Source organism: Sinohyriopsis cumingii, chromosome 4, assembly GCF_028554795.1.
Source record: "Sinohyriopsis cumingii isolate HCF-2022 chromosome 4, ASM2855479v2, whole genome shotgun sequence".
NCBI lineage: Eukaryota > Metazoa > Mollusca > Bivalvia > Unionida > Unionidae > Sinohyriopsis > Sinohyriopsis cumingii.
In genome coordinates this window covers 101,670,460-101,691,644 of record NC_142964.1, presented here as the reverse complement: position 1 = coordinate 101,691,644, position 21,185 = coordinate 101,670,460, and the positions used below count along the sequence as shown (strand labels likewise).

General features: G+C 33.9%; 2 protein-coding genes across 5 annotated transcripts in view; both read left to right on the top strand.

Annotated features, from left to right (window-relative positions):
* Positions 1-8,076, top strand: part of LOC149801787 (uncharacterized) — a 52,694-nt gene extending 44,618 nt beyond the window's left edge. For both annotated transcript variants that reach the window (XM_089956136.1, XM_089956135.1), the window contains one exon: positions 3,307-8,076. In XM_089956136.1, the coding sequence (XP_089812262.1) occupies positions 3,307-3,423 (117 nt within the window). In that variant the 3' untranslated portion in view covers positions 3,424-8,076. The remainder of the gene's footprint in view (positions 1-3,306) is intronic.
* Positions 8,077-11,211: 3,135 nt separating this feature from the next.
* LOC149801785 (histidine--tRNA ligase, cytoplasmic-like) overlaps positions 11,212-21,185 on the top strand; it is a 68,557-nt gene continuing 58,583 nt past the window's right edge. The window contains exons 1-6 of one of the 3 annotated variants that reach the window (XM_089956132.1): positions 11,212-11,283; positions 12,938-13,086; positions 14,306-14,365; positions 15,192-15,311; positions 16,834-16,935; positions 20,395-20,520. In XM_089956132.1, the coding sequence (XP_089812258.1) occupies positions 13,000-13,086; positions 14,306-14,365; positions 15,192-15,311; positions 16,834-16,935; positions 20,395-20,520 (495 nt within the window). In that variant the 5' untranslated portion in view covers positions 11,212-11,283; positions 12,938-12,999. The other 2 variants (XM_089956133.1, XM_089956134.1) reach the window with 2 other exon arrangements.

The window sequence follows — 21,185 nt, the reverse complement described above, 5'->3', positions numbered from 1 at the left end:
TTGTTTATACAGTCCTAGTCATAGCTTCTTCAGGGTTGAGCAAATCCCATAGCCCGACGTCCTGGACTAGTCATTTTTGAAGTCGGACAAGTAAAATTTTCCAAGTCGCTAGTCCGGGACAAGTGCTTTTTAAAAAAGTCGGGCTAGTCCTTATTTTCATGCTTTAATCACTATATCTGCCTTTATTTGGCCAATCATGCCCTCTGGGCGTACTGAATACTTGATTCTACCCCTCTTCGTGTATACATTTACATCCTTTTACCGCTTGACTGTATATTGGGCCAAGTGACCAAATTATCGGCAAATCAAAACACGTCAAACAAAAGAAAGCCAGTTTGATCAATTAGCAGTGTTGTAAGTGTTTTGTTGCAATGAGTTTACTCAATCTAGATCATAACGAGCGGCTCACTATGATTTTAATCCAGTGAGTCATTGTAATTAAATTAATGAAAGGTACTTTACCGACATCAGTGTTGGTTTCCTTTACGAACTGATTAAATGACAGTAATGAATCTTTAATTAAAATTGATTATACAGATGATTAACTTCCACGTGCGATATTGTGTTTGAAGCAAAACAATTACGCTAATTAATGAGCTGTTTCAGTTCGTATTTAAAAGAGAAAATTGATGTTATGATCACTTTAGAAGTAGTTGTCAAGCAAGCTAATAGTTACTCTGTGGATAAAATGAGTTTGCTAAATTATTTTTGCAAGTAAGGTAATAACGGCAATTTGGCGAAGGTAAATTTGTTTGAAGATGGAGGGATAAAACGTAAGACGGATACTGAGTGTGCAGTAGCTATTTCTGAGTGTGAATGAGGATTTAGTTCAATGAACTTAATCAAGACTTCTTTAAGGAATTCCTTAAACCAAAAGAGTTTACAAATGCTAATGAACATTTCTGCAAATGGACCAGAGCTTGAGGACTTTAACCCAGACACAGCTATCAACTGATGGCTTAGTGCTGGTGCAGGTGGCAGATATATACATGGACATATTTTCAAATCCATCAGCTAAAACATATATACATGAACCTGAAGAAGCCAAATGTATAACAACCAATGTTTTTGAAAAATGAAATTCTTTTAAGAAATAATTATGTTGTATATCGTTTTGTTTGTTTTTTCTATGGATTAAGCACATATGTCTCATCAAATCTTGGCAAGTGATTACCATTTTGGGACCAGTGAAAAATAAGGTGGGACTAGTGACGAGTAAGGTGGGACTAGTGAAGAAAAAGGTGGGACTAGTGAATTTTCTTAAACCACTTGTCCTGGACTAGTGGTTAAAAACAAAATTTGCTCAGCCCTGTACTTGTATGCTGATAATTATACATCTACCTGTTGTATATACAGTCCTAGGCATAGATATTTGTATGCTGAGAATTATACATCTACCTGTTGTATATACAGTCCTAGGCATAGATATTTGTATGCTGATAATTATACATTTACCTATTGTACTTACAGTCCTAGGCATAGATATTTGTATGCTGGTAATTATACATTTACCTATTGTACTTACAGTCCTAGGCATAGATATTTGTATGCTGATAATTATACATCTACCTATTGTACTTACAGTCCTAGGCATAGATATTTGTATGCTGATAATTATACATCTACCTATTGTACTTACAGTCCTAGGCATAGATATTTGTATGCTGATAATTATACATCTACCTGTTGTATATACAGTCCTAGGCATAGATACTTATATGCTGATACACATCTGCCTATTGTACTTACAGTCCTAGGCATAGCTGCTTGTATGCTGATACATATCTGCATATTTTATGTACAGTCCTAGGCATAGATACTTGTATGTGGATATACATTACCTATTGTATATACAATTCTAGGCATAGATACTTGTATGCTGATATATATCTACCTGCTGTATATGCAGTTGTAGGCATAGATACTTGTATGCTGATATATATCTACCTGTTGGATATATAGTCCTATGCATGGCTACTTGTATGCCGATATATATCTACCTGCGGTATATTCAGTCCTAGGCATAGCTACTTGTATGCCGATATATATCTACCTGCTGTATATACAGTTCTAGGCATAGATACTTATATGCTGATACACATCTACCTGTTATATATACAGTTCTAGGCATAGATACTTATATGCTGATACACATCTTCCTATTTTATATACACTCCTAGGCATAGATACTTGTATGCTGATACACATCTACCTGTTGTATATACAGTTGTAGGCATAGTAACTTGTATGCAGATGCATAACTGACTATTGTCTTTCTATGCAGCAATGAGGATGGTTTTCAAGGTGATTTGACTGTTATCATTCGTACAGAAGATGCTTGAGTACCTACAGAAAACATTGTAACTGCCTTTCTAACAAAACAACATATCCCAAAGATATTTTTAAATTTGCAAACAATATTTGCAAGTGGTTTAATTCAGAGGTGTTTTGAGATTTTTGTTTTGCTTGCTATGAGACTTACATTGTTTTGTTTGTAAGGTTCAGATGAGGGCCCTTTAAATCTTGCACATGATAGCTTTATTGTTGAAATAAGTTACCTCTAATTGTGGATCAATTACTTAAGTACTTCTGTGCTTGCCATTGTTTGACCTTAGGAAAGGTGCAGTGTGTGTTTGCTTGGTCAACAAGCAAAACACTAGTATAACATCAGTGTCACAGGAGTCATAGATAAAATATTGAGAACACCAAATACATGATTATATATACCTTAAATCAGGGGTCTCAAACTCAAACCACCCTGAGGGCTGCATGAGGGTATTTTCTATGGCCCAGTGGCTGCATCACCTTTGTTATCTCTCATGACACCTTGTGATGCCAATCATATTGCGGGTCACATGATATGGCAGGCCACATGTTTTAGAGCCCTGCCTTAGATGATGTGATTCATGCACTTCATTCTCTCTCAGCATTCATTGCATTTAGTGGGTTTTGTTTTTACTCCTGTTACTATCACATGAACTCTGTGGTGTTCTTACAGTAACCTGGGCTTGTCACTGCATAAACAATATAGCAGAGTAAGTTATTCCCCCCCCCCACTAGTATATTGACTATTTAGTCAGAAATACATTGAGACTGCTAAATTACAATGAAAACAGTCCTTTGGAAGGACTGCTTGATTCACTGACAACAGTAACTTTAAATGTAAATTTGTTTAGCTTGCATTTTACCATCTCCCATTACACTGTAGCTGCACAAAGCTTTCCATTTTTATTTTTTTTTAAATATAATTAATGCTTATGATATATTAAGCTATTATAAAATGAAACTTATTTTTATTCTTTCCAGAGATTCACAAGCTGCTGTGAAGAGGGCAGTAATCCAGTGGAACTTTTCCCTGACTCCCCTTCTGTACAGAAATTGGCCAGCCTAACATCACAAATAGAAAGAAGAATAGATACATAGTCATGTCAATTTGATGACTTTGTTTGTCAGTCTAAAAGCACATTTAGAGGAACAGATACATATATGGAAATCAGAACAGGCTTTTGACTTTGTATGACCAGTCTGGACAGGCTTGTGATTTATATGATCAATCTGAACAGGCTTGTGCTTTTGTATAATCAGTCTGAACAGGCTTGTGATTTTGTATAATCAGTCTGAACAGGCTTGTGATGTTGTATGACCAGTCTGAACAGGCTTGTGACTTTGTAAGACTAGTCTGAACAGGCTTGTGACTTTATATGACCAGGCTGAACAGGCTTGTGATTTTGTATAATCAGTATGAACGGGCTTCTGACTTTGGAAGACCAGTCTGAACAGGCATGTGATTTTGTATGATCAGTGTGAAATATTGTTGTACATATCAAAGAGATTTTATAGTATATCAAGCTTAGTCTAGTCCTTATTTTTGACTGGTTCGCCTAGTCTGATTATCCAGTCCTAACAGTTAAATGATTATCCAGTTTTGTACTTTGCACATGGGTTTGATTTTTTTAGGAAAATAATTTCTCAAGTTTTCCTCATTGGTTATCCTTTGAATACTAATAAAGCTTTAGAATATTTTAGGGATTATTAGGAGAACTTTAAATTTACTTTAGTTTGGTTTGTGATTGATGGGTGTTGTTTGGGTTGGAGAGTACACTTTATTTTTGGTATACGATTGATGGGTGTTGTTTGGGTTGGAGAGTACATTGCTTGGCATTACTTCAGATCTGCAGCTGTCAAAAGATTGCTAACTCTTCTTGGTCATTTTCATTTCCTGGAATTCAGAGGGAATTTGGAAGAAGAAAAAAAACAATAACTGTTTTTTAAATGATGTATTTTATATAATTCATTTATTGTGTTTTCTGAAGCTAATATTGTCTACTCTTGCAAAATTAATTTTTCCTATTTTAATAACTGCTAAAGTTAATAAACTTTGGACTAGTTTAGGTTAATTTTTTGAGCACATTAAAACAACCATTTTCAATAATCTGTCATCTTTGGACGGTGAGTCGGGGGCCCCGAGTGGCCGAGTGGTCTAAAGCACTTTCCATTACGGATCACTGCCATCTCACCTCTGTCTGCCTAGGTTCGAGTCTTGGATTTTGCCATTGTGGGTATGTGAGAAAGCTTGCCAGTAGCTTCTCGAGGGTCGGTGGTTCTTTCCGGGGTATTCTCGGGTTCTTCCTCCACCATTAATACTGGCCACCATGTATAGCCTATCGTGTGCTGAAAAATGGCATTAATCCCTACAACAACATTGGACAGTGAGTCGTTTCCCTAACACCACATACAAAAAATTCAGTGACACTACATGAAAATAGTATAGTGGTATAGTATATTGGTATGCCAATTTTCTTTCCATTGTTCTTGTTGTCAGTGTACATATCTGTCCTGTTTTTAGAAGTACCTACCTGGTAATAACTGGACTGAAAACATAAAGGTAATTGTTACTGTGTTCATATAGGGGCATCTTATATATTTGATAAATTGATATTGGCTACATTTTGGTGCATACATTTTTGTTCTCATGCCAGAAATCCACTTTAACAGAGGTTTCAGGCAGGTTTGAGAAGAGATATGTCCCAAATTATCCTGTTTTGGTCATTATGTTTTCCCAGTTGTTTAACCACCATATAATGATAAAGCACAAGACAAAAGAGGTGTGAAATCTTCTGGATTTGTCAAAACCTGTATAACTTGATGTTTGCCCCAGGCTCTGTATGAGAGACATTGTGTCAGTCCCTCATGCCACGTTTTTCTTAATTATATTGTGTCACAGTGTGTCATCACATCATATGTTTAAAACAAAATATATGTAGCCTAAGCCGATAAGACACTTGCAACAACAAGCATTTTTTATTATCATCTTCGAAGGCTTGTTTGGGAACCTGCTCATGTAAAGCTTCACCACTAGACTTCACTGGCTATGCTTGTCAATTATTTATTACGTATCTTCAAGACTGAAAGTCTGCTTGTCGTCTGTTAATAATCAGTGCCAGCTGGGAAGATGAACAAAGGGAATTTGGAGTAAGAAGATGCCAGCTGGGCAAGATGAAAAAAGGGAATTTTGAGTAACGGGATACCAGCTGGGCAAGATGAACAAGGGAATTTTAAATAATGGGATGCAAGCTGGGCAAGATGAACAAAGGGAATTTTGTGTAAGAGGATGCCAGCTGGGCAAGATGAAAAAAGGGAATTTTGAGTAATGGGATGCCAGCTGGGCAAGATGAACAAGGGAATTTTGAGTAATGGGATACCAGCTGGGCAAGATGAACAAGGGAATTTTAAATAATGGGATGCAAGCTGGGCAAGATGAACAAAGGGAATTTTGAGTAAGAGGATGCCAGCTGGGCAAGATGAAAAAAGGGAATTTTGAGTAATGGGATGCCAGCTGGGCAAGATGAACAAGGGAATTTTGAGTAATGGGATACCAGCTGGGCAAGATGAACAAGGGAATTTTAAATAATGGGATGCAAGCTGGGCAAGATGAACAAAGGGAATTTTGAGTAATGGGATGCCAACTGGGCAAGATGAACAAAGGGAATTTTGAGTAAGAGGATGCCAGCTGGGCAAGATGAACAAAGGGAATTTTGAGTAATGGGATGCCAGCTGGGCAAGATGAACAAGGGAATTTTGAGTAATGGGATTCCAGCTGGGCAAGATGAACAAAGGGAATTTTAAGTAATGGGATGCAAGCTGGGCAAGATGAACAAGGGAATTTTGAGTAATGGGATGCCAGCTGGGCAAGATGAACAAGGGAATTTTGAGTAATGGGATTCCAGCTGGGCAAGATGAACAAGTTAAGTTTGGTCAATATGATGCCAAATTTGCAGTGCACACAATTTTGTTAGGACAGTATTTGTACCTGAAATATGGAATAAAATTTCCTTCTGCTGCCATTGCTTTGGGGAAAATAATATCTTCAAATTTTAAATATACTTGTATGCATACAAGCTCTACCTGCACTCTTTTTGACACATTTTCCATGTACACATAGTATGCATACAAGCTCTACCTGCACTCTTTTTGACACATTTTCCATGTACACATAGTATGCATACAAGCTCTACCTGCACTCTGTTTGACACATTTTCCTTGTACACAAAGCTTGTACATTGTTATATGGGTTGCTTTAACTTAACAAAATGAACTGTTGTTTCAAGCTGAGCACTTGCATCACAACTTAAAAAATCAGTCTTCAATAGCGGCCGCCTCGGAAGCAGGAGGTCGTGGGTTTCGAACCCTGGACGAGTCATACCAAAGACTTATAAATGGTACTAACAGCTGCCATGCTGGGCACTCAGCATTAAGAGGTTAGTGTTAGGACTGGTCGGCCTGGTGTCAGGATAATGTGACTGGCTGGGACATCATGCTACATGTCTGCAGCATGATGCCCCAGTGCTAAATATCACTATAAACTGCCACACTGCAGACATCATGGCAATATGACTGAATTTTTTTTAAAGCTACGTTAAAAATCACACACATACAGAGTCTTCAATATCTTTCTGTTGTTGAGCTTAATTTTATTTTGGTTTCTTTTGAGGACATTTAGTCTTCTATATGATTTTTGGCAGTTGATAAATGTGCATGCTTTCTTTCTGCAGAGTTTGTTTGCAACCATCACACAAAGTGGAATCTTTCTGCCTGTAGAATGCTCTGTGATAGTATTGCATGTGTGCCCCCCACCCCAATCACCTCTCTGGTTTGTGGTTGTTTTCGTATTATCCGAGTTTTTTTTACAGCCAAACTGATCCTAAAATCCTAGTGGTTTAGTCACTGATTTGTCTGTACAATAATACATGTTCACATACTCAGATTTTGTATGTATTCAATTAAATCTTGCTGTATGGAATTTTTTTTCAGCACATTAATGATTGTTTAGAATCATGAATCTGTAGATATTTGAAATCATTATCTGAACAGTTACACAGTAATGGTAAAAATTTTTTTGGTGAGTCTCATGCATGTGACTAATGAACAGTTGTACTCAAATGTTATTTGTTCAGTGTGAGTCTCTTGCATGTGACTAATGAACAGTTGTATTCTAATGTTATTTGTTCAGTGCAAATCTCAGGCATGTGAATGATAAGTAGCTACACACTTCAGTCTTTTTTCTTCAGTGTGAGTCTTCTGCATGTGACTAATGAACAGTTAAACTTAATGTTATTTGTTCAGTGTGAATCTCAAGTATGTGAATGATAAACAGTTAAACACTTCAAACAAATCTTTTTTTCAGTATGAATCTTATCCATGTGAATAATGAACATTCACAATGTTATTTTTCATTGCGAGTCTCTTGCATGTTAATGATGAACAATTGCACTATAATGTTATTAATGCAGTGAGTCGAGATCATGTGGACGATGGATGGTTAAATTGTAATGTTATCTTTCTCAGTGTGAGTTTTATGCATGTGGATGATAAAAGGCTACACTGTAATAAGTGCATATTCATTGGTAATAATTACAGTATTTTTGTATGACAGAACATACAATTTTTTTTGTCAACTTTGATATGATTTTTAATAGCCAAATTTTGTAATGGTACTTTTATATGTATATTTTATACATGTAATTTATATACTGCCAGTTTCTGTATGTTTGTTGCTGAATAAAGAGTTTTTCATAACATGATTTTCAGGTGGTACTTTCTTAAACTAGTTGAACACTGTTTTTTCACTGAGACAAGTTCAAGATACTCAACAGATACATTAAGTTTGCTTGAGCTGCCATCTTTATAAAGTTATCTAGTTATTATTGGCATGCAGTTTTGTTCTTTTAATACATCTTTCCACCTACCTACCAACTTACCAACCAATTTATCTTTCTATCATATGTCTATTTGTTATTATGTCATATACACTTACAACTGCAAAAAAGATGCCAGGGGCAGGTACTGTATTTCATTATTAAATGCCAAAAATGCTCACTCACCCTTATACACAGCATTTGTGAGAGAAAAGGATAGAATCACTGACTGTTTTTCTTGCAAAGTGTTCTAACTGGAGATCGAACCAAAATCAGTTGGGTACATTTCTTTGCAGTACCATTATCAGTTGTGAAAAGTTACCTCCTTTAGCTTGATTACCTGGTGTATGTGTAAAGTAGAACTAGAGTTGATTGTTTATTATGATGTGTGACTTGAATGGTCCATGATTGTAATTGATGGTGAGATACATTCTCACATTATTACATAGGTTTAGGAAAATGTAGTCTCGTTTGGTCATGCCTTGAAGACGTCTTCGTTTTCAAATCAAGAGCTTAAATTGTAAATAATCCTTTCCTTCAATATCTCACAAGCAACAGGGTCTATAAATATTGACTGCAGAACGCATAAGGTAATGAGGGAGACTCAAATTTTGGTTAGCACTAAGAGTTGGATGCAGAGTGTGTGTGTGCGCGTGCACGCGCAACTTTCATTGATGTTTGAGAATTATAATCTTATTTGTCCTACACAGACACAAAGGATTTTAATATTAATGGATACACAGATACAATTGATATTAATGGATATGTAGATACAATGGATTTTAATATTAAATGATATACAAATAAAATGGATTTTAATATAAATGGATATACAAATACATGGGATTTTAATATTAAACGATTCACAAATACATTTAATTTTAATATTAATGGATATTAGATCCAAAGATGCCAATTAAAGGTAATAAATTGATGATAGACTTTTAATATAAATCAAGTTGACATGCAGTGCCCACAAATTCATGTCAGTCAAATCTGAGTGGCCTCTCTTACTATCAAAGCATTGTGACTATCATAAGTAAACACAAAATGAACAAAAGCATCCTGGCTAGAATAAACTGCCAGAGACATCTACATCTATCAACATGTTTGCTATGTTTAATTCCTTGAAATATAAATCTAAATTTTCATCATACACTTCTTTTCCAATAGCACATTTTGACTGAGTACAACTTCATGTTGTTTGTACTAACAAACATAGTTGGCACATGACACTGTCTCAGAACCAGGACAAACTACATCTACACTAAGGAAGGAAAAAAGACCAAAAGGACAGAGAAAAGACAAAAATATGTGTTTTGTTAGAACTTGCAAGGTATTTTAGAATGGATCACTGCAGATTTGAAGGACAATCCACACATTAGCCAAAGGCAAAATATGCGAGTTGTCTTCAGTGTGTGTGCTACTACCAAGAAATTTGGATAACCTACACCTATTCCAATAAATGAACAGCTACAAGAAAAACTGCTAAGTGTATAAAATGTACACCAATGTGTGCAGACAAAATTGGCTGCAGAGTTTTGTAGGTTTTAATAAATAGGCAATATCAGCCCCTAAAATGCCAGCCAGTATGTGCAGTCTGTATTCTTAACAGAGCCAGGTCATGTACACAATTTATATCAAAAGATATTCTATACAGTTTACAACCATGAATAAAAGTTATGAAAATAAATAAAATCTTGTACCAGAAGTTACAAATATATAGATATACATAATTCTAGTTATCAATAGTCTGTGAATTAGCTTGTATCATCATCTTGAAGGATCATGAATTTCTTGATTATTGTGAAAATAAAGCCAGCCTAACCATTGAATACATTCTCAGGTTCTCATGGAAGTGCTTGCTGGCATCACAGTGACGATCTATTCTTTTCATGCTTGAATAGGTGTCATAATTATGTTGATTACAATGAAAAAGATTTAACATAAAATTAAAACATAAACTTCACTTGACAAAACTTCTTTAATAATTTTTTTCTTGCAGGTTTGCAAGCATTATGCATCTTCCAATATTTTCGTTGATCAATAATTTTGTCCTATATTATGCTAGCTTTTACAAAAATGTTTTTTTTTAAAGACACACACTCTTACACAAATATATTTACTTCAAGTTTAGAATTTCTTCATGAGAGTACCACATTTCTACACAATAACTGCCATTTTTAATGATATAACATTTGATATACGAAGCTTATGTTTGCTAATTTCTGTTTTGGCTTTCTCGTGTGATGGAAACAAAGAGGTGATATATGATATTGAAACAAGTGAATAAGTATACTTGTGTTTTTCACTCACAAGATGAAATATATCCATTATTCACTCGTAACAAGCAATTTTTATTTTTATTTTATGCCCAAATGTGATGGCTAGAAATATATTGAACAGATTGAAGTAGAACATTTATTACTGGATTCTGCATGATGTCAGTGGTTTAAGAGTTATGTTCTGATGTGCTTTGTGAATATTAACACATAAAATTTAAAAAGTAACATAATTTTCCTTCCCAATTCAAAGTAAATAGAGGATATTTTTCTTTTCCAACGTTAGTACTGAATATATTATATTGTGTGGTACCAAAATATGGTTATATTTTAATGATAGGTGAAGCCACAAGCTAAAACATTTAATTTTTTTTTTTGGTATCTGATATTAAGGTAGGAAATGAACATTTCTTTTTAATTATATACAAACTTTCTTCAGAATCATAGTTTTGAAGATTAATCTCATTCTTGGACACAACAGGCTTACCCCACCCCTTTTTCATAAATTTACTTCACTTTCATAGCCTCATCCTCTAAGCATACATGACTTAAGTGGTAGGATTGGGTTGACATAATCTGTCACAGTAAATTACATTTTTGTCATTTTATAAACTATCTGAAAACAAAGCAAGTCTGCATACTCACGGTAAGGCGTCCTCTAGAATATGAATATTACCTTATTAATTTTGGACTAAACAATTCTTCCGCAAATGTATTTAAATGACAATTCATGCCAATAATTAGCAGCGCTTATGATCCAAGTGATTGAAACGCTTGAAATCAAAGCAGTAAACGTGCAAAAAGAAGTAACTTTGACATATTTTAAAATAATTTTATTTATATTTCTTGTTTGGCACAAAGAACTAAAGACTGCTTGTTTAATATATTTATTATGTCTGACAGTGCAAGTGAGATATAAGTAGTAACTAAACTTTACCTAAATTAGGATTGTGTAACATGTTTTCGAGAATGACTTGTCCAGTTTAATTTGTTGATTGAAGCGTTAATATACGGTGACAGAATCGTTGGAACGGACCAGAACGGAGATAATTACCAAAACGGACGATAAAAGTCGGTTCCATTCATTTTTTAAGTCGCTGAATTCAATTTTGAATAGACTGCACAGTCGTTATAATTGTTCCGGTAAGGAACATAAACGAAGGTAATCACGGAACGGACGGTACAAGTCGATACAGTCCTATTTAGGTCTATATACTGTACAGTACTATTGTGGAAACAAAGGAGGACACTTGCACATTATCCACATTTTAACTGTCGTTTATTTCTCAAAGAATTAGATAAAATGATATATAAACACAATTTGCACTTCTTATAGGTAGATAAAGTTATAATTGTTTTATTTAAGTTTTCAGAAATGTACAGGAATATAGAACTAGATATGTTTTCTGTCCTGACATGAGATTGTTCCATCAGCAATCACAATTTTGATTACCTGAGGCCAAGCTGAGTCTGCCACTTCAGGTCATTGTCACCCTAAAGGTCAATGACAAGATAAGTTGGAGCAAGCCAAGACTATGTTTTACTTCATACAAGTCAAAACCATGTTTTAATTAATGGTGTTGTAAAAGACAAGAGAAAAGTATTGGATAATATTAGTATTACTACTTGATGAACTTCGGTTGCTTGTATGATGTAAACACACATTTCTAAACAAATTTATGATTCCACCATATGCTTACCTGATGCTATCAAAAATGTCTTCAGACATCACTGGTGACTAAGGAGCCAGATCAGGAATGTAAAATTTTGTAGTGCTGCCCTTCTCTGGTACACTTGATAAACATACATGTCAATATTTTTCAGGGCAAGATTTGGTTACCGTTTGGGAAACTATATCCATCCAAGATAATAAATAGCTTTTTGTAAAACAATGCATGATTTATCCAGTTATGAAGGTTGCTCACTTTCTGTTATGCCAGTTGGGTAACATGAATCCTGTTTGTTTCAGAGATGCAGAATAGTCTCGGGATGTATTTGTTTACAGAAATGTATCAATCAGAAAATCAGAAATCTTCCACATAAAAATTACTTAAATTAGTCCTTGAGTCACCTAGAGCTCAGCTCAGAATACATTTCCACCACAAGTACAGATATGATGATAAAGTGCAGTAGTATGGGGATGAAAAGGAAGAGGATTGGTGGTAGAGGTAATGGTCTTACCATATGTACTTGCTTATAAGTCAGGTCAAACTGCAGACAGCATAGGTCCTGATTTGCCATTGTATAATTCACTGGTATATCCAGGACTATGTTGTTTGTTTTATCTGAATACTCCAAACAAACTGAACAGACTCAGATCTGCCAGTGTATTATGCAATGGCAGACCTGGATCTATGCAGTTTGCAGTTGGACTTGACTTATAAGCACGTATAGACATTACCATCTTTACTATCATTATCACATTCTAGGATGAATAATACATTTATCTTCATGTTTCAGAATAAGGAAGAAGTTAGATCTATCAAGCATTGCAGTTTATTTGGACATTGCATTTCCTTGACATGATTTTCATGAGGTTATGCCGCTATCATCAGAAACTCCTTTCGACACACAAGCTAAAGTTATCACGATGTTTTTCTACAGATAAGGTAAAATATCATTGTTCTAGGCAAACACCATTTCTTTTATTTCTACATAATGGCATTGTTTTGTAGGAATTTCTAAAAGACAGCTTGGTATGATAAATACCATTAATAAAAGGTACTGTTTTTTAATTGAAGAGGCACTTTTGGTGGGAAAAAATTGAATTTCTTTTTTGCCATCAAAAAGATTTGGTGACAGTGCTAAAATGTAAGGTGTCATCTTTTTGGTAATTTAGTATAGGCAAGAACATCTTTACATCTGTGTATCCTAGATTAAATAAAGCCAGAAATGTAGGAAATTTAATGGAAAGTAACACATATTTACAAAGCTATTTTATTAATCTGAAGAGAGGCAGTGAAAAAGGGGCCCTAGATTTGTTCAGGGTGTGGCATTGGGAGGAAGAGGGGATTATCCCTCCACTTCTATCTAGCTGTGAAACTGACAGGTAAACTTGAGATTTTTCTTTGTTCCAATTGAATTAGACGTGGCATACAGCAATCAGTTTGTTGTTGTTGTTTTGGGGTTTAATGCCATTTCTCAGAGTAAGATATTTTATACATGGTGGCCAATATAACTGGTGGAGGAAGAACCTGGGAAAATGCTGGTAAGAACCATAGACCGATGGGAAGCTACTGGCAGCTTTCTCACATTCCCACATTGGCTGAGCCTGAGACTAAGACCCACGTAGACAAAGGTGAGATGGCAGTGATTGGTAATGATGAGCACATTAGACCACTTTGCCAGCCAGGACCCCAGCATTTAGTTTAATGTATCACTTAATTTTCATATGTTGTATAATAAGTTATTCATTGTGTACATATTTATTCACAGTCAATACTTGAAAAATCCATTATTAAAAAAACATTGTCTATAAAATGTTTGCAGTATTTGACTTCACTGCAAAATTAATTTTCTTTAATGCATTGCTATCACCTAAGAACCTAAAAATAAATTGTTTTTGTTATGACATTCAAATTTGACATGCCTGTTTCAGAAATTTAAAGTTGTTTTCATTTATTTCATGTGTATTGCAAATCACTCGAAGGCAAATTGTAAATTGCTGAGAAATCATTCTGACATAAGGATAATTCTCATGCAGCTGCATTGGTACATGGCTTTGATTCACAAAATTTAATATCTGGAAAAGATATAAAGGAAATAGAAAATATCCTTAGATTTACTGCTTTAAAAAACATGAAAAAAAGAAATGATGTTCAATTTCAGGGCAGTTCTGTTAGAGCTGGAGATGATGATGGATCAAAGAGTGATTTTAGACACCACAAGGTATTGATCTGGCAAGCTGATATCAGATGTGATATATTCATTTAGGGTCTGTTCTTGAACAGAAAAGTATTGGAGTGGGTGATTTTTTAAATATAGGGGACATTAACAAAGCAAACAAAGGCTGTGCTTTCAAAAACTTGATGAGTAATTTATGCACTTTTGGTTGAGTTTTCAGTGTGTTTTTGTTAGAAATGAGTGTGAATTTTGTAATTCTGCAACCTGTTCATTTTTGCTTAAACATTTTTTCATGATTTTTATCATTTTTAAGCCTCAGTAAGTGAATTCTGGGAAATATTGTGTGAGATTTGAAATATATTTTTTTATATACTTGCCTTGGCAGGTGTTTGTCGTGGTGATCGTTGTGACATCTATGTGTATTTCTATATATCTGACTTTATGTCCATGCACATGCTGGATTAAGCTCACATAAAAAGCTGGTTCTACAAAATGGCTTCCTTAATTTTTCCAGAATTTATTTGTGCATGGTATAAAATGGACAATAATTTTCTTTTGTTTATGTTAACAGCATGAATCAGTGACATTGTAATGTAAAGGAAAGAATGCTGATGAATAGCACTATCCTCTGAGTCTTTGTAAAGTACATTAATACTGTTATTTAAGGGATAGATCCTATATGTCTAAAGATTGATAATGGGTGTTGGTGTGTTTTCGTTCTTTACATTGTTGTACGTTAATTGTTGCCAATATTTGAATAAGTCATGCAGTAAAACTTGGATGTCGGAGTCAACTTTTAAAATTTGATTTCTTAACTTCAGCTTATGCTGTATTTGATGAATCTATCAAAGGTTGAATTAATTTCTTTCAGGGCACACGTGACTATAATAACCAGCAGATAATCCTTAGAGAAAAGGTGTTGAACAAAATAATCCATTGCTTCAAACGACATGGTGCAGAAACTATTGACACACCTGTGTTTGAACTTAAGGTGAATATATTAATTATGACTTGAAGCCTTCGCAATAGAGATCATGTCAAATTGATAGATGTTTAGTTTCATTTATATTGGTCAGATTGCTAAGCAATTTTGGCTTATGAATTGGTGATATCTATCCATCTGTTCATCCATTCTTCCATTTGGTGCCAACACTGAGGTCTGAGTTTGTGTTTATGTCATTTTCTTATATGCTATTGCATAACATAGTATGTACCATATATACTTGTGTATAAGCTGAATAATTCAGGAATAAATGTAAGCCTGGAAGAAGGGAGGTGGGCTTATCCACGGGACAAGGTCTAAACTTGAAATTTTTTTAGTTTCCTTGTTGACTAATAGTATATATTGTTAATGCAGAAAACGGAAGACAAGATCACATACTTAATTTGAACCACCACCTGGACCTCCTGTACTTAGTGTGTCTGCCACAAGTTAAAAAATATTCCAGGCCTTTTCCAGACCAAAAATTAAAATTTTCCAGACCTAATAGTAACTCTCGAAGATGTCCAGTCCTGCATGCTAAAATTTCTCCCAAAAGCAAAGAGCAGTCATGTTACCAATTTCTGACTAAAGTGGTTGTAATAATGAAATTTAAGATTTTTTCAAAACTGTTTAGTAGTTTTTCAATTTTTCCAATCAATAACAAGATTTTTTAATATGGATGGACTTTTGGGTCAGTTTATGCATGGGTCTTGCACTTTTCAAAGTTTGCCTATTCAGTTTGAGGGCTTGGCTTATACATAAATGGGCTTTTACGCATGTATATATAGTAAATGTTTCTTATGGAGTATGACAACCTTCAGTCAAAACTTGATCTCTGTGACCAATATTTCATGAACCAGTTACATTAATTAACCTGTTTGGCTCAGTTTCTCATAAAAAGCACTACACCATTTAGAAAAAAGCAACAAACTTGTACAATCTGACCATCTGTTTTTATGTTTAGAGATGGATTAGTTAAATAGTAATTGTGAACAATCCTGTTGAAGGAAATACAGTTTGCCAGACTATACATACATGTGCTATTTTTGTAATAGCCTTCCAGGAGAAATTTATTCATCATTTTATGAAAATTGTTTGAAATATAGACAGTAGTTAAGGAAATTCTTGATTAGCTAAATGTAAATTTTGGGCTTTTCTCACTTTTATGGTCCAGAGGTCTGCATCACAAATGCACATCTATACATGAAAAATTGTAATACAATAGTAATGTTGAAACTTGTGGAATAATTTACTATATAAATAGCATCCATATTTTACATATATATTAGTATATTTTGTTGAAAAGTGTATCAACAATATTTTATTTCTTTCCTATTCTCTCTTCATTTTCTTAGGTTCTTTTTGTTCATCTTATAGTGGCACAAAATAATTGTCTAGAACTGCATACATTTTGTGTCTTGTTGAAAGCTGATCCTATATGTGAACCTTTTGTGAGGTTTTTCTCACATCCTTTGAGTTTGAATTCAGCATTTTCAGAATGTTCAAGTTGTAATTTTTATATTGCTTCCAGGAAACACTTACAAAGAAATGCATGTATGGAGATGAATCTAAGCTTCTCTTTGACCTAGATGACAAAATAGGGGAGCAGTTGTCTCTGCGATATGATCTCACGGTATCTATTGTTATTTAATTTAGTAGTAAAATTGCATGTATTGTTTAAAATATTACATTATTTGAATGGTTTCTAAATGACATTGACAATAAAATGTTGTGAACATTACACAGATTGTAAGGCATATATACATTCTCTTTACATATGCAATCTGACACTTATATCTGTATGCATTGATTTTACCATGTATACTTTCTTGTAAGTTCAGACCAACTGTATAATGCACTGGCAGTTCTGGTTTTTTTTAGTTTGTAAGGAGTAATTAGTAAAACAAACAACATAGATCTTAATCTTTTGGTGCATTATACAACAGCAATCTGGTTCTGTGTTGTATGTCGCTGAAATTTACTTCTACATGAGTATATACAGTATTAATGAAGCAATAAACCATTGGCCTTCCCAGTATTGAACAACATCAAAATCACACCTTACGTTTTTACTTGCTTGTGTGTGTGTGGGGGGCACTCACCAGTTAATTTGTACTTTTGAGAGAGTGACATATGTAAGGTGAAGTTTTTTGCATTTAAAACATGCACAATAGATTGAATGTTGTTATACCTCTATGTTGCTTTGATGTAACATGTCTGACATTTATTTGGATATTGTACATGTAGAAATTGTACCTGATCTAAGCACACTACTAACTAAAATGACTGCTCCCTTGTACTAAAAAATCATCCTGAATTAGTCTAAAGTACACTATCTTTAGCATCTATTAAAATAGGGAAAATGAATTTTGCCAGACTAGACAATACCAGCTTCTGAAAGGGAAATTAATAAACAACAAAACATAAATAAAATATACAAATAAAATTTAGTTCTTTTAAAAAAAAATTACCTCAGAAGTTCAGGAAGTGAAAATGACCAAATGGAGCTAGCAGTGTTTTGAAAGGTGCACATCTGGAGTACGGCCGAGCTGTATACTCTATAACCCATATTACACCCATCAATGATACAAAAAAAATAAAGGGAATTCAAGGTACTTTGAACAATACCTAAGATATACAAGGTCTGTTTTAAATAGCCAGTATAACCAGTGAGGAAACCCAGGGAAATTCTTTTTCTTTAAAATTCAAACGCTATGCAAAATACAAAACTGTACAGTGCCACCTTGATAGACACCAAGATTTATCTTTTTCTGATTTTGGGGTTAATGTGTAAGCTTTTAATAAAAATTGGAAACAAATATTTAACTTAGATTGAAAATCTATTTTTTTTATAATTTAATGAAATAATAACTGTTAATTGCACATTAGGATCAGTAATATCTTTTATACCATATATAGGAAATCTCATCTTTGTCCATTCATCCATCCTACCATCCATCCTACAATCACATTAGTGCAGCTAGTGGCGTAGTTTAGGATGGATTGCCATGAAACTTGGTACATGTTATGGTCATCACCTGAAGATGCACACTTCAACAATTGACTTTGCTTCCCAATATTTTTTTAACCTTATATACTTGCTTATAAGTCAAGACAAACCGCAAAACAACAAAGATCCTGATCTGTCATAGCATAATTTTCCTGCAGATTAGGGTCTGTGTTGTTTGTTCTAATGATTAATCCTAACAGACTGCACAGATCAGATCCTGGTTTCTGCAGTTTGCAGTTGTACTTGACTGATAAGTGAGTATGTATGATACATAAGGGTTGACTTGGAGATGAATCCAGTTGTTTATAAAAGGCTTGTATAAGTAACTAGTTTCGTATTTTAATGGAATCACCATGAAATTTAGTCAGTGTTATGGTCATCATCAGAAGGTTATGTATATTTAATTTAACTGTTTGTTAGTTATTTTTTTTTATAGTTTGTTTTTATTTTGTTACAATGCTGTTGTAATGTAACATTCTATTTTGGACTTGACCATGACCACAATTGAGTTCATTTCTATTTGACCCAAATTGATTTTTAAATTTTTTTATTCTGTGTAAACAACTAATACATAGCTAAATTATTTTCTATGTGCATGGGTTTAAAATCAGTATTATTATTATATTTGGGTCTAAGTCTAGGTTTTGGAATTTCCTAAGTGAATTTTACATAGTCCAGGTCAGGGTTTTTATTTTGTAAACATCAGCATTATTCTTGAAGGTTATTTTCCATTAGGTAATGTTTTTTAAAATAGAAAATGCTAATTGTGACCTGAGGTCAAGTAGAGAACGATATAATCTTATAACTGAGATAATTTTTTCATGTGTGCTTTAAGACCTAGCACTTTTAAGTTGTATTATATGAGGGATTATTTTCTCTGCAAATACAAATGTGTTCTGATAAAATTCTTGGATAGAGACATTCACTGGAATTTATAGTGAATTCAAACCTGGAATTATGTTACTGTGATTCAACAAAAGACTGTCATTGGCACATCAACACTCTAGAAGCTACCATAGACACATCATCACCATCAGTTTTTGGATTTATTCTGGACTTGTACTGAATTTTATTTAGGACTTATGTCTGTAATTCTTCGATTATTTTGGGATTTAATTTGAAATACTGTAAGTTCTTTTTTTTCTTCTCATTTTCATTTTGTATTCTAGGGAAATAAATTATTTGTTGAATTTTACAAAGCTTGTTGCCTTTCACTCTTTTCTGTTACTTATTTTAAGAGCATAGACTACTAACAGTACATAAATTGGCAAATTACTTTTCTACAGGTATTACCTGTCCCCCAAGGCCTAGTGAGCTTATGGTATAACCAGATGTCTGGCATCCATCTGTCAACATTTGCTTGTTACTATCATGGAGCTATGTTCTTTTATGCAATTCTGATCACACCTGGAAAGTTGATTTAGGTCATCAATATCTAGTAAACATTTGAATATGAGGGAGATCTATGCATATTAATGAGCGATCTTGCATCTGATTGGCTAATATGATTGAGATCTATGCATATTAATGAGTGATCTTGCATCTGATTGGCTAAATTTAGTTCTGCTCCAGAGGCAGTATTTTTGATCCAATCTTGAGTAAACTTGGTAAATAGACCAAAATCATGAAGATTCCCAGTGAGTTTTATTAGGATTAAAATCTGCATATATTAAAATTCAGTGCAGTTAGAAATAGGACTCATTTTGTTCGCAATTTATACAGTCTTTTTCTTATAAAATACCTGCACACAAACACACACACACACACTCTCTCTCTTTTGATCGATTGATTGAAATTATAGCTATTGAACATGACGTGTTTATAACATGCTGGTTGTGGATTTTTTTTTTCAATATAGACTATATCCATCATGGGTTAAGTGATATGGGAGAGGCAGGAGATATATTTATCTGATGAGATTTTTTTATCATTTTTATAGTTAGTACCTGCTGAATAAAATTTTTGTGAATTTGTCATTAATTTGAAAATTACTATTTTGTATGATGGTCTTTACTTACAAGTTGTTTTTGTTGACATGTTAATTTTTGGCTAGTATTCAGGTTTTTGGTCCATCTTTTCCAGGTACCTTTTGCCCGCTATTTGGCAATGAACAAAATCACTAACATGAAGCGTTACCACATTGGAAAGGTATATCGAAGAGACAATCCAAGCATACAGAAGGGACGGTTCAGAGAATTCCTACAATGTGTAAGTGACGTTAGGGCTGCAATAGTTATTTAAAATGGCATTAAGACTCATTCCCAATGATGAATATAATAAAATATGAATTCCATCTTTATAAGAAAGGGCTAAATTGGTTAAACCATGCTTCACTACTGTGTTTTTACCATCTGATTTATTTGTATACCATCAGTCTATAAGAATTATAATTATTTTTTGTCCATTAAAATTTAGTACATGGTTTTCAAGGATTTAAAAAGTGTACAGATATTCAGGTAATGCAGTAATTCAAAAATTATTCTTTACTTGGTTAATAATTCAAAAAATATTCTTTGCTTGGTTAATAATTCAAAAACTTCTTTACTTGGTTAATAATTCAAAAACTATTCTTTACTTGGTTAATAATTCAAAAACTATTCTTTACTTGGTTAATACTTAAGAAAAATAGGCATTAGTAATGGAAACTTGAGAATAAGATAGAAATTGGTATATACATTTCCTGGTGAGTACCTTTAGAAAAGGTCACATGCCACAGGTGTAAGTGAAGTTAGGTCTTCAATAATTCTTTTCAGATGGCATCAAGATTCATCCCCAATGCTGGATCTAATAAACTATCAATGCTACCTTCACAAATAAAGAGATAAATTGGTTTGATTTTATTATGCTTCACTGCCTGTACTTGTATTTACTCT